The sequence below is a fragment of the Pangasianodon hypophthalmus genome, chromosome 7 (assembly GCF_027358585.1).
Source record: "Pangasianodon hypophthalmus isolate fPanHyp1 chromosome 7, fPanHyp1.pri, whole genome shotgun sequence".
NCBI lineage: Eukaryota > Metazoa > Chordata > Actinopteri > Siluriformes > Pangasiidae > Pangasianodon > Pangasianodon hypophthalmus.
This window is the reverse complement of record NC_069716.1, coordinates 8,361,098-8,374,080: the sequence shown is the minus strand read 5'-3', so window position 1 is coordinate 8,374,080 and position 12,983 is coordinate 8,361,098. Positions and strand designations below refer to the sequence as shown.

The 12,983-nt window shown below is 38.9% G+C and overlaps 1 protein-coding gene across 4 annotated transcripts in view; it reads right to left on the bottom strand.

Annotated features, from left to right (window-relative positions):
• The window catches only part of neurl1b (neuralized E3 ubiquitin protein ligase 1B), a 35,258-nt gene that overhangs the window by 15,467 nt on the left and 6,808 nt on the right, over positions 1 to 12,983 (bottom strand). The window contains exon 1 of one of the 4 annotated variants that reach the window (XM_026940725.3): positions 538 to 953. The exons of 2 other annotated variants lie outside the window; for them this stretch is intronic. In XM_026940725.3, coding sequence (XP_026796526.2) covers positions 538 to 568 — 31 coding nt within the window. In that variant the 5' untranslated portion in view covers positions 569 to 953. Of the gene's footprint in view, positions 1 to 537; positions 954 to 12,983 lie in introns of those variants that run through there. One more of the 4 variants, XM_026940724.3, reaches the window with a different exon arrangement.

Below are 12,983 nucleotides of genomic sequence, written 5' to 3'. Positions count from 1 at the left end.
TAAATCCACCATCTAATATAAACATTTTATATGTGGCTAAAAAAGGAACATGGGAACACTGTGTGCTGTTGGACCAAAATCCACAGCATGGAATTGGACGCATCCAGAGAATGAACACCTATAGTGATAAATGAGCTCTTGCAGTGCTGAATCAACACCTATATGATTGCATTGACATCTACAGCAACACCTACAGCATGACACTCCTCTGGTGTCTCCAGTTGGACACTGTAGGTGTAAACACTGTAGGTTTCAACACTGTTGGAGATTGTGCATTGATTTAATACTCAATACTCAACATGTTCATAAATACATCAATAGGTGAGGCTCTCGTCTTCCTCTTCCCACGCAGTTTCCTCTTCTCACACACTCACACACACACATACACATACACACACGCACACATGCACACGCACAGCTCCCAACGCAAAAGCACACGCATGGAAATTAGGGCGCGCTCCTGCAGGCACGCGCTCGCCTGTTCATGTTTCTATAATGCGTGGGTCAGGGTCACGCTCGTGCGTGTCCGTCTCTTACCTGTAAGCGGTTTGGGTGCACTATTCCCCATTACTCTGAGCGATCGATTTCGGCTTGTGGCAAGTGGATCCCGAGTCTTCCCTGTGCTTCCATCGAGGAGTGAAGGTCACGAGCAGATCAGCGCACTGTTAACGCTAAGCGCGTGTTCATGAGGCTGAGGAGCGCCGCGTCTTTCCTTCTCATCTTCATGTGCCAGTGTGTCGAGAGAGCAGCTCTTCTCTCCGTTCACCCTTATTGGCGCACTGCCGCCTCCTCCCCCGCACCTTCCCTTCAAATCTTTTCCACAACTTTAAAGCAATACGCACCGCACACCCCGCACTGTAGCGCTGCACACTGGGGTTTGGCAAACGTCACAGCTACAGTATAAGAGAAGTGTCGCTGAAATGAGTCTGTACAGGGGTGTCACAGATCACAGATCACCATAAATACAGTCAGACATCACTGTGCAGAGTGTAAAAAAAAATGTAATGGAAATCTATAGGGCGGGGAGGAAGAAAAAGTGTAAACAAACTTGTAAACAAGGCACTTAGATACTGTACAAGATAGTGGGGAGGTGCCAGATAAAATGTGCCATGAGTTCTAATAATAATAATAATAATAGCAATAGCACAGGTTCAGCTATTTCTGCTAAGATCCATCCATTTCCTGTACCGCTTATCCTACACAGGGTTACAGGGAGCCTGAAGCCTGTCCCAGGGGACTCAGGGCACAAGATGGGGGACACCCTGGACAGGATGCCAACCCATTGCAGGGCACAATCACACACACATACACCCATTCACACACTACAGACAATTTAGAGATGCCAGTCAGCCTATAATGCATGACTTTGGACTAGGGGAGGAAACCTATGAAGCACAGGGAGAACATACAAGCTCCATGCACACAGGGCAGAGGCAGGAGTCAAACCCCCAAACCCAGAGGTGTGAGGCAAATGTGCTAACCAGTAAGCCACCGTGCCCCCTATGACTGCTAATACCACTACTACTACTACTACTACTACTACTACTACTACTACTACTACTACTACTACTACTACTACTACTACTAATAATAATAATAATAATAATAATAATAATAATAATGTGCTCTAGTCCTGGTTTTGTCTTGACAGTGGGACATCAGTACTGTTGCAACAGTAAGGTGACTCATTATACAGTCTAATTGCTACATACGGAGACACATAGTGGCATCACATTACACCTGTATTTAATAGGTATTTCAATGAGCCAGTAAGAAAAAATAAATATGATCAAATTAATACAAGCCATTTTAAATTATTTTAATAGTTCTAACTACAACCTAGAAGCCTAGCTGCACCACCATAATCACCAACCCAAACCAAATGTGTGTCGATTACTCCTTTGCCGTGACATCTAGAACATTTATTCATCTTCAGCGATGGTTACATCCTGGCCAGACTCGTGGTGATTCTGGAGCATATCCCAGGAACACTGGGTGCAAGGTGAGAGAATTCACCCTGGATGGGATGCCATTCCATAGCAGAGCACCATGCACACACACACACACACACATTATCATTAACACCTAGAGGCAATTGAGCTAAGCCAATTCACCAACCTACATGTTTTGGGACATTAGGAGGAAACCAGAGAACCTGGAGGAAACCCATATGGAGGACAGCACAGGTTGAAACTCTTCACAGACAGTAACCTGAGCTCAGGATCAAAACAGGGACCCTCGAGCTGAGGCAGCGATGCTACCCACTGGGCCCACATCTAGTTTATGCTTTTGTAAATATCATTGTAGCATTGTATTTTGACCAAATCCAAATCAGTAGCCATTATTTTCATTATTATTATACATTATTATAGCTTATTTTCATTAAGTGATAATTCATGTTACACCAAAGAACAAATCAAATAGCAAAGGCAACCTTGTCCTATACATAATTAGGTAACCATGTCTAATACATTATTGTTCTCTGATCGGTTATTTTTGTTTGATTAAGACTGATGCCTGAGCTGCTCAGAAAATTTGGAATCTGCACTCCAATTTAGTTATCGTGAATTGTCAGGCTGTTACGTATGTCCATGTCACGGCTGTTAAAGTTACATCTGTCTGTGTCACATTCACCATAACCAGCATGGGTAGGCTTTTTGCTCCTTGCCCTGAAATTGCTAACAGCAGTGCCTTTTAATAGTTGGATTTTTGGAATGGAGACAAACCCCTACTAAGATCTACAGACCAGCAGTCTTTCAAGCAGAGAGCTCTAAAACACAATAGCTAACAATAACTTAAAGGGCAAATCATGACTGAGAAAAGTTACGTTTGAAGTTTTATGCTTTCCAAAAGCTTGTTAAGAATGGTGGACATTTTTGGGAATTACACAAGCCCTTTATGAGGAAATTCCCTGCTCTCCACCCCAGCCCCCTTCCCATCCTTCCTTGACTGCTGGGATCTTTTGCAAGCTGTTTCCTGTCTTCTGAGCAGAAACCATCTCTGAGGAGCTCTGTCCAAACGGGCCAGGCCCATCATTGCCGGCCACAGGCCAACGTCTGTCCAAACTGTCTGCAGGGAGTCTATGCTCACAATAAATCCAGTATATCACCTAGCATGCATGCGTAGACGGTTACAAGAGCAGTGCCCTTTTCATATTCACACACACGGAATAACGTCGGATGGCTTTGAACATATTCCACTCAAGTTGAACTAATAGGGAGAAATATGACCTGTCTCTACTGAGGACAAACCATAGCACTCTCCACAGATGTGAAAAAATTGGGGGGGAAAAGCAAAGAAATTTGATTTCCAATTATTCTTCCCAATTCTAGCATAGGGATAAGTGTTGTCAGCACTGTATGTAAATAGGTGGAAACCATTCTCTTTAGGCATTCACTGCATATATTGGCAGAACACATTGTTATAAGTTAGACAAACTTTCCATTAGCAAGCATTTGAATTTCTGTGCTGTCTTTCTGTAAATATGGCTCACTTCAGCTGCTCCAAAATTCCAAGATGAAGTTGATGAATTTGGCCCATTGAAGAGCTCAAAGTTTTTTTTAAATAAATAAATAAATAAATAAATAAAAGAAAAAAAGCATTCTTTGATAAAAGTGTTGTTCAAGCATTCGTAAAGGGTTCTTAGCTTCCAAAAAGGATTCCACTTGTAACCCTTAGGTGAACTGAAATTCTTTAACATCCCTGTCATGGTTTAAAAAGAAAGGGCAGCAACGGCCATAGGGATTACACAGGAAGTACACGTAAGAGTGCGATTGTGACCACAGTAATGGCCATGATGTAAACAATATATCACAAGCGCCACAGCTGTTTGTTTGTGGTTCAATGCTGTACCAACAGTGCAACAGGATATACAATGTCGATAAGCTGCTTTTAAAGATCTATGACTGAAGTTTTTTGAAGGGTTTTGAACTGAAGGTTTTGGCGTCCTGATTCTGAGCAGAGCAGCGCATCCAAGTCTACTCATTAGACACACAGTAAAATCACTGGCGATAAATTAACTTCTGCAGAGTTGAATGGTCTCCTACAGAGTTTCATTTGATGGTTTTTAACTCCACAGGCATTAGTTCAACACTACACATACCCAATCACCACACAATAATGCTGACAAAATGGTTTCCATTATCTTTGAATGGTACCATATTCCATGCTTGATAGAGGCCTGAATTTTAAGCATTTTCCCAAAATTCATTAGTTTCTGCTGTCCTCTGGGAACAGTTAATAGCATCACTGTAAACATGTTGGGAAGCCTCTGATAGACAGGGGTCAAAATTCCAGGGTTTAATACAGTTTACATTGAAAATAAATGCTTAAAAAAAAAAAAAAGACTAAATCTCCAGTGGAACAAAAAAAATTCATTGCTAATGAAGCACTATGCTTTTCTGTGGGATGAAGCTGTCAGAATGTGCTAGAAAGCTTGCCCTATCATATCGTCCTTGGACTGCAAAGTGTTAGATTTGCAGTCTTCTGATTTCTGCTTGGTTTCCAAGGCACTGCTGAAATGCTAAGCAGATGGCCGATTGGGAGGATTGCATGTGGTTGTCTGAGTGGTGGGGAACTTTTGTCCAAAACCCCAACTAGCAGATCTAATGGCAAAGTGAGTCATAAGCACCCTCTGAGAGGACTGTTTTCATTAGACACATGTGCAAAAACCTCAAGTAGAATTTATTTTCTAAATCTAATTAGCAAAATAAATCCATGCAACATGACTTCATTCTGACTTGCCATTTGATCCCATTATTTTATAAGAAGTACTTATAGGACTTGTTTACTGACTGAGCATAAGCCAGGCCATGTATTATAATTTCTATTAGTCAATACAAAAACTTTATAGAGTAGTTATCAATTGAAATACTGTCTGTATGAATTTCAACAACAGCATATCTGTCTAATGGGAGTTTTTAAAACATAAATTAGTGATCCCTGATCCCATTTCCCCTTTTTTTGATACAATACTGAGATCAGAGCTCTGAGTAGAAGCTGATTCCCTATCCTGAACTGATTCTGACAGAGTAACCACGGCAACGCTTCTTCTTTTCTGTTGTCATGTGGGTGATGTGCATTACAAAAAGTTGTGCCCTGTGTTCAAGTGCATGATGTATGCTGCATTGATGTCATAAAATACATCACTGATTCAGTTTGGAAAATATTTCAGATCTGATCAAATACTGATTTGGCTTATATTTAAGGCCAGCATCAACCTATATTAATGACTGTATCAACAGAGCAGAATACAGAAATTGTGGCAGTGTGCTCTTAAGAAACCCAATGCATGTGATTTCTTAGAAGTTGTACTCTGAACAAATTATTTGAAAAATAACTTCTATCAATGATTATAAAAAATAATCATTTGTTGTGAACTCACACTGAAACAAGCCATAACACAGAAATGTACATTAAGTGCCTATGTTTCCTACATTTCATGTACATGAGTCAATATGAGAAGACATCCTTGGCTCACTGGAGGTAAATCTTGTCTTGTAAAATTATTAAAATAACTATAAACAGCCAATAACACTGCATGAAGCCTGACATAGTAAAAGAAGAAATATGGGGAACAGTTTGCACTGTGCAGTTACTCTTTTCCCATTCCACGGATGATACTGCCAACAGGTCACCGAACAGGGTTGTGTCTTTAACAGATGTAGACCGCTGGCCTCATTTCCCCCAGCTGTGCTATTGTGCTTGCATTCTCTGGCAAGACAAACGGATGCACAGCTACCTAAGCGTAAGGAAATGCATGTAACCATGTAAAAAGAAAACAACAAACATGTTCTCCTTTGTCTGAGAGACCACATATTGAATAGGACACAGAACATTTACTAATCTTATTTCATGAATAATGCTTATAACATTACACAAATACATTGCTTGGTACAGTGTAGATAGATACTGCATCAAAAAGAAGGGTCAACAGAGAAGAGAACATCTTTGTAGCCCAATCAGCGTCTGTATAATAGCTTGCTAAATACTAGGCTAATTAAGAGTTAGCAAGTATATAAACTAACACACTCAGTCCAACAGAGAGCACAGGGATGATAATGAGTCATTCAGATATTATAAATGTTTAAAAACCCAGAGTCTAAAAACTGTATGAATTCTAGTATTTGAGAAACAGGTTATGACACTGAAATGGAAAGAAATGTCCAGCATACTCAGACAATTCCAGTGTTATAAATGTAGCATTTAAACTCATACTGAATTACAAACCGTTCGACCAGAAGCTTAACACACATACATACACTCCCTGGCCACTTTAATAGAAACAGCTGTACCCCTGCTCATTCATGCAATTATCCAATGATCCAGAACAGGAATCTGAAGCTAGAGTGAGCACAAGGTCAATTAAACTGCACAGTTGAAGACTGGACAAACATCACGTGGTCTTTTTCCAATCTTCAACTGTCCAGTGTAAGTGAGCCTGTGCCCAATGTAGCCTCAGATTCCTGTACTTGGCTATACAGATATTCCTAATGAAGTCGGCGGTGATAGAAAATATATTGCAAAATCTTCAAAAAACAACAAAGTATAGTTTTAACCATATTAATTGTTTTGGTAGATACTAAGAAAGCTTTCATTGGGGAGGCAAAAAAACTTTTGTGTCATGGATCAAAATCAAAACTGAAACAAGATTAAGAAGGAACTAAAATGAAACAAGAATCTCCCCCAGTGAACTCTAAAAACAAGTTGCTGACAATGTTAGGTTAGAAAAAAATAATAATACGGGTCTCATGATCACTGTCTTGAAACAAGGCGGTGTGGCTGGGTGAAACATTGTTTTTCATGTGTGCATCTCTTTTAATGGATTAATTATACAATTTCCTTCCATCAGAGCAGGTAAATATAGAACTAAGCAGGAAAAAGTGACTTGATTTGCCTTCTTTTTCTTGGAACCGCCCCAAAATTTTGATATGTTAAAACTCCTCATTAATGTACTCTTAATAGTAAATCATGATTAATCTTAAGAAAACATAATTTCTCCATTTTTTTACATCTAGATGAGACTGCAAATAGAGATGGCACTGATCCAATATCCAGTATCGGTACTTACCAATCATATAAATCAATTCTATCCTATTTCTGTAGCCTGAAATATCACAGAATTGCTTGTAGCTTGAAGTATAAGCAGAGTATAAGTATAGCTTAACAGTAGCCACCTAAGTAATATAATAAAAGTAATAAAATATAATATACTGCTTTATGATATAAAATAGAAATTACCCACCTGGATTTTTTTTTAATTGTTATAATGTCTTCTATGAATGAACAAACACAAAACATATGATCTCTCAAGATGGATCTGTTGCCCAGAATGGCTGTGAAGGCTTAGTTGTATACCGACCTAAAAAGGCCATGGGATGCTAAAACCATGTAAGCAATAAAACAAGACTAGAAAAAGAATCGGGCAGTCGTTAGAGTTGGATTATAAAACAGAACACTTAGTTCAAATATTTCAGATATGTACTCACATAAAAACTGATATAAATATGAGACTAGTACAAAGATATGCAGTTTCACTGTAATTAAGCTAAAGTACACTGCTGTGATGGGGTGGTTCAGTGGTAAATATCAACTAATGAATCTGTTCAAAGAAAACACAAGGCCATATGACATCATTACATCTTACAGCACAGGTCAGGAACTGTGCTTTTAAACCATTTGGGGCAATGTGATCCCAGCATCAATGTTCAACTCTTAAAATGTGAATTCTAAATGGTACCAAGGAGATGTGGTATGGGGTGATAATCCCAAAATGTTATGTCGGCGGTTAGGAGCAGGTCTGCTGGATTTCCTGTGGTTAACCATTTGGTGCTACCATTCTCCTTCACGTCTTCATAATTCTCTGTAACTACGTCTTCTTCCCCAATCAGTGCATTGTTGATTAATCTACCATGGTATTAAGCTGTGTTATTTTATTTACAGTAACAGCAGATTATGACCAGATCACATAGTGTATAGAGAGGGTAGAGAGGGGAGGTAGGTTAACAACAACCTGAAAACTCTGCACCCAAAAAGCAGTGCAAAACATAACTCTTTGCAGAAATGGATTGTATCTTCTAACCCAAATGAAATAAAAAGAAAATGAGTTGATCGTTTGGCATAGCACTTTCATAGCCTCAAAATGAAGGTATAAAAGTAAAAGTCATTGTCTTGTAAAATTATGGTTATGCAGTAAATACTTATACAACAGATTAAATACTTATACAACAGATTTAAATTCTCAAATCTGATTGGTCAGAATTTTCTATAACAGCACGGCGAGGACAGTAGTTCCAGCTGCAATATTTATCACATTTATATAAATGCGCTTGCTGGGGTGCCTGGAGGATTAGTGGTTAGGCCACAGCGCTCTCACCGCAGTGGCTCAGGTTTGATTCCCAGCCAGGGAACCAAGCCCAGCCACTGGGGTTATGTGCAACAATGCGCTCTCACTGCCAGTCCCAAGCCCGGATAAAATTGGGGAGGGTTGCGTCAGGAAGGGTATCTGGCATAAAACCTTTGCCAAATCAAAAATGTGGACCAAAGATCCACTGTGTCAACCCGTAACAGGAGCAGCTGAAAGAGGAACAACAACATATAAATGCTCTTGTTCTAATTCTATTGTTTCTACAGTAAGAGCCAATTTACAGGGACCTGTATGTCAGGTGCTCCACTTTACTTTGTATTAACTTCAAGAGAGAGAAAAAAGAAAGGGGGAGAGAGAAGGAGTGATAGAGCTTTTAATAGCGGCTATAATGACCTTCCATAACATTCAGTGTAACTACAAACAGAATGTGTTGTTCTTTAATTAATTTTTAATATGTAATTACTGGCAAAATGCTGTAGTATAAGAGGAATAAAACAATTTGGGAATTGCTGTTATAGGAAAATAATCAACAGTGTAACTACACTTCACATCACAAGATCCCGGCACTGATTATTTCATAAAAGCACACCACATCATGTTTTATCTCTTTAATAAAACACATATATGACCTCGTTAACTGTTGTGATCATACATCATCACGGGAGTTGTTTGGTATCTCCTACACAGGAAACAATAAGATTAGTAGATGGTTTTGTTCGGCATATTTATATGTTGAACGTGGTTTAATAAAAACAACATGGCAACATGTTAGTAACTTGCTGCAAAACTTCATTTTTAGCTTACAATTGAACCCGAACACAAGCCAGCAGTGGCTCGCCAGAAGTGGAGCCCTGTTCAGTTTAAAGAGATTTGGCTCTAGTAGTACACCAGTAATTCAGGAGCAGCTTTTCTGGCCAAATGTGTAAAATTAACAAAGGTTTACTGACAGAATGGTACAGGCTTATCAAGCCAAACGAAACATTTAAACACAAAATCTTTAGCTGGTATTAATAGTAGGTACTATTAGTGGATGATTCAGCATAATCCTAAGAAAACTGCAATAATTGTATTGAGTTTCTCACAAACTTAATAACATTTCTAGTAAAGTCAATCATTACATCAGTTAATTGAGAACTAATTCCAAATTTAGACTTTGAAGCTACTCTGTAAAAACCTATTTTAATGGCTAAAATTAGGGCAAAATACGTCAAAGGCAATGGCAGAAAATGCACTTGAAATGCTGTGTGGAGTTTCCCATGTCGTCTGTCTTCTGTTTTAAGTTCTACCTCCCATGAACAATCACAAAATAGCATCAATGTTTCAGCTGCCTCAAAAAGCCCTTAGGTCAAATGCCGGGAGACTGCAGGCAAACCAAGACTGCTATTATTAACTACTACTCTTAATATTATCTACTAGCTCTAAACAATGTCCGTGATCAGCACTACTTTTTAAAGAGATCAGTTATCTTTTGTTGAACGAAAGGAAGTTTTGCCGTGCTGTGTGTTTTTGAAGAATACAAGCACTTTCCTCCTAGCAAGGTTGATGTGATTACATAATGGAATGACTGATGAAAGTTGTCAGTAGCTTAAAAGGACTGCCAGCGCGAATAATATGAGCAGTGAAGTGTAACTACAATATGAGGACACAAATATCTCTTTTACTGTGTATTAAGTAGGGATGCACTGATCCCACTTTTTTCCATTTTCAATATAATATCAATATCAGAGCTTGCTGTATTGGCTGATGCAAAATAACCAATGTTATTTAAAATCACACACACACACACACAACATCAATCAGCCCATTAGTACAGACAAGATGCCAAATCTGATGCAATACCAATCCAGCTACTCAGTATAAGATATGTATTTAGTTTACAAGACTAGATTTCCAATTTTATGTTGGCTAGTTTATGGCTGGTTGAAAAGCCACAAGCGATGGTTAATCACACAGTGCAGATTTGTTCTGCAATGCCATATCTATAATCGGTTTGATGACGTTACTGTCCATAAGACTGGCAGCTGTACAACCTGGAGGCCAATAGGACTTGACCTCTTAAGGTCAAGGGGCACCCTGTTGTAAGACCCAACACAAACAACAAGTGGCAGCCAACAACTTAATACAACACAGATCCCAGCACTCATATTAATGAATTATGTTCTGCTGACTGTCATAGGGAAAAAAAAAAAAAAAAAAAAAAAAACACTGTAAAACTGTATAAGGTTCCAAATGTGTGAATGGTGACTGGGTACGTCTGAGGGAACTTAACACAAAAAAATCAAGAAATGTTATACTGTTGTTTCAGGGACCTCCGCTTCTGCAAACCAGTGGAATGTAGCCATGTGTTCTAAACAGGGCTTACACGTTGTAAGATTTAATGAGAGCCATATGAATTTGAGATTAATGAGAGGTGAATTCAATCTTTCAGTAATCCAGTCAGAGGCCAGGCAACCCTGCTTGCCATGTCTGCAACATCTCATCATGCTGTAGGCTGTTTTAAAAAGTAAGTCAGCCTTTATTGCTTAAGAACTCTATGCCCCGTATGGAAGAAAACAAGGCAACTCTGCACAGTCACACAACAATGAACAGTATTTTTGGTTAAGATTCCCTGAACCATACATATTTGGTCATTTGGGAGATGATTTAACCTAAAGTGACCTAACGAAGAAGGCAGATTTGAAAGCGTGCATGTAGCTGCGCAATTGAGGGTTAAATGTGTTACTCAACATTGGGTTTTTGGAAGTTCTGGGATTTGAACTGATGATATTCTGGTTAATGATCAGTTCACTGCTGCATGCTACACTGAAGTTACCTAATTACACTCAACTCCAGAAATATCAGCACCCTTCACGAAAATTAATGAATGTAATATAGATATAAGAATTTATATATACCCTAAGTAATATTTTGAGCTTGGGCATATGAGGACGCTATATAGTTTTATTTTCCCACAATACTTACTTTTAATATAAAATGTGTTCTTAAATAGGTTTTGGAAAATTTGTGGGACCTCCACAGTTAATAGGTGGTGAAGCCTCACATGAACAGAATGACAGTACTGAGCATGTTCTTGTAAAGTCTAACAAGGCTGAAGCATTTGTAGGGCTTTTGGGCCACTAAGGTTTGTGCATGTTCTAAGGTTTGTGCATGCAGACTGAGGTTTTCAAGTCAGATTACAGGTGTTTAATAGGATTCAAATTGAAAGATTAAGATAGCCATTGCAATGCATTTTTTCCCATAAACTCTGTTGGATTCACAGTATGATTGGGGTCATTATTAGAGGTGTGACAATCTGGCGATTTGGATCGATGATTCAATTATTAACAGTACTCCAGATTCTGAATGCCACATATCGATTGGAGGCTACTAAATTGAATCGTACTGTATCAGATATAGTAGTAGTGTCAAATCTTAAATTGTTGCCTTAAGAATTGAAATCATTTTGTAATGTCTGGAAGCCTGAAGTTAACACCCCTAGTCATTATCTTGCAGCAATATGTTACCATTGTTTGTAATGCTTTTATTTTTATTCATTTTCTTGAAGGGTGCCAATAATTCTGGAGTTGACTGCATGCATCATCACTGGCCTGTTAGTGAAGGTCAGATTGTAAAAGTCTATGTTAAATACAGGTTTTGAGGGATTCACTATTCTGATGTTACTTGTCTGACACACACACATACATATAGCCATGCCCAGCTGCTCTGTCCTCTGTCAAGTGCTATTTTAATACCAGCTTCCAACTAGCCCTGGGAGCCTTGTGGCATCTCCTCTGCACAAGGTTAGCAACACCCAGTGAGCTGTTGCCAAAGCAAATGGGCCCCCTGGAGGGACTGGCTATAGGGCTCTTAGAGGGGTCGAGACATTATGGGCTGCTTTTGGCCTGCTGTTCTGTACACTGATTATTTACTGGCTCAGGACAGAACACGATGAAAGACATTCATCCAGTTCATGTTCTGATAAACCCACGAGTGATTTCACTAATAATATTTGACTTTTAATTCAATAAACATAAATATGATCTAGGATAGCGCACACATAAAGCATGAACTAGAACTTACATTACAACTTTCCCCCAAAACACCATATGCTGAAGTATGTCAGATAAAAAATTGATGACTAGAGGACCCCACATGACAGTCTATAAAGAATCATGCTAAGTTCAGCCCCTGCCCCAGAAAAGCTTTTTCCCAGTATCATCTGCTATAAACAGCATCTTCTCAGCTCATTTCAGTCATCTAAAACATATTCTACCTTTTATCATACTTTATCAATAACTCTTATAAAATATCTTATTGCTACCTGTCAAAATTTATAGGAAGGAAGACATATAAAAGCACACCTGTGTCCTATAGTCCTATATATATTTTTTTTTATCAATAGATCTATTTCTGAATATTTTCCTTGCTCAGATTGAGAACTGGTCCTCCTGTGTTCATACAGGCCTTACCCTTTTTTCAACTCATGAAACCCACTGAGGAACACACACTTGCAGAAAAGCATGCAAGGGGTCTCTTATCCCACCTGTGAGCAAGAAACAAAATCAGAGGCTGATGAGGCGAGAGGAAATTTCCTAAAAGCATGCTGTTAATCAGAATCCAGACCTATCCATTCCACTAG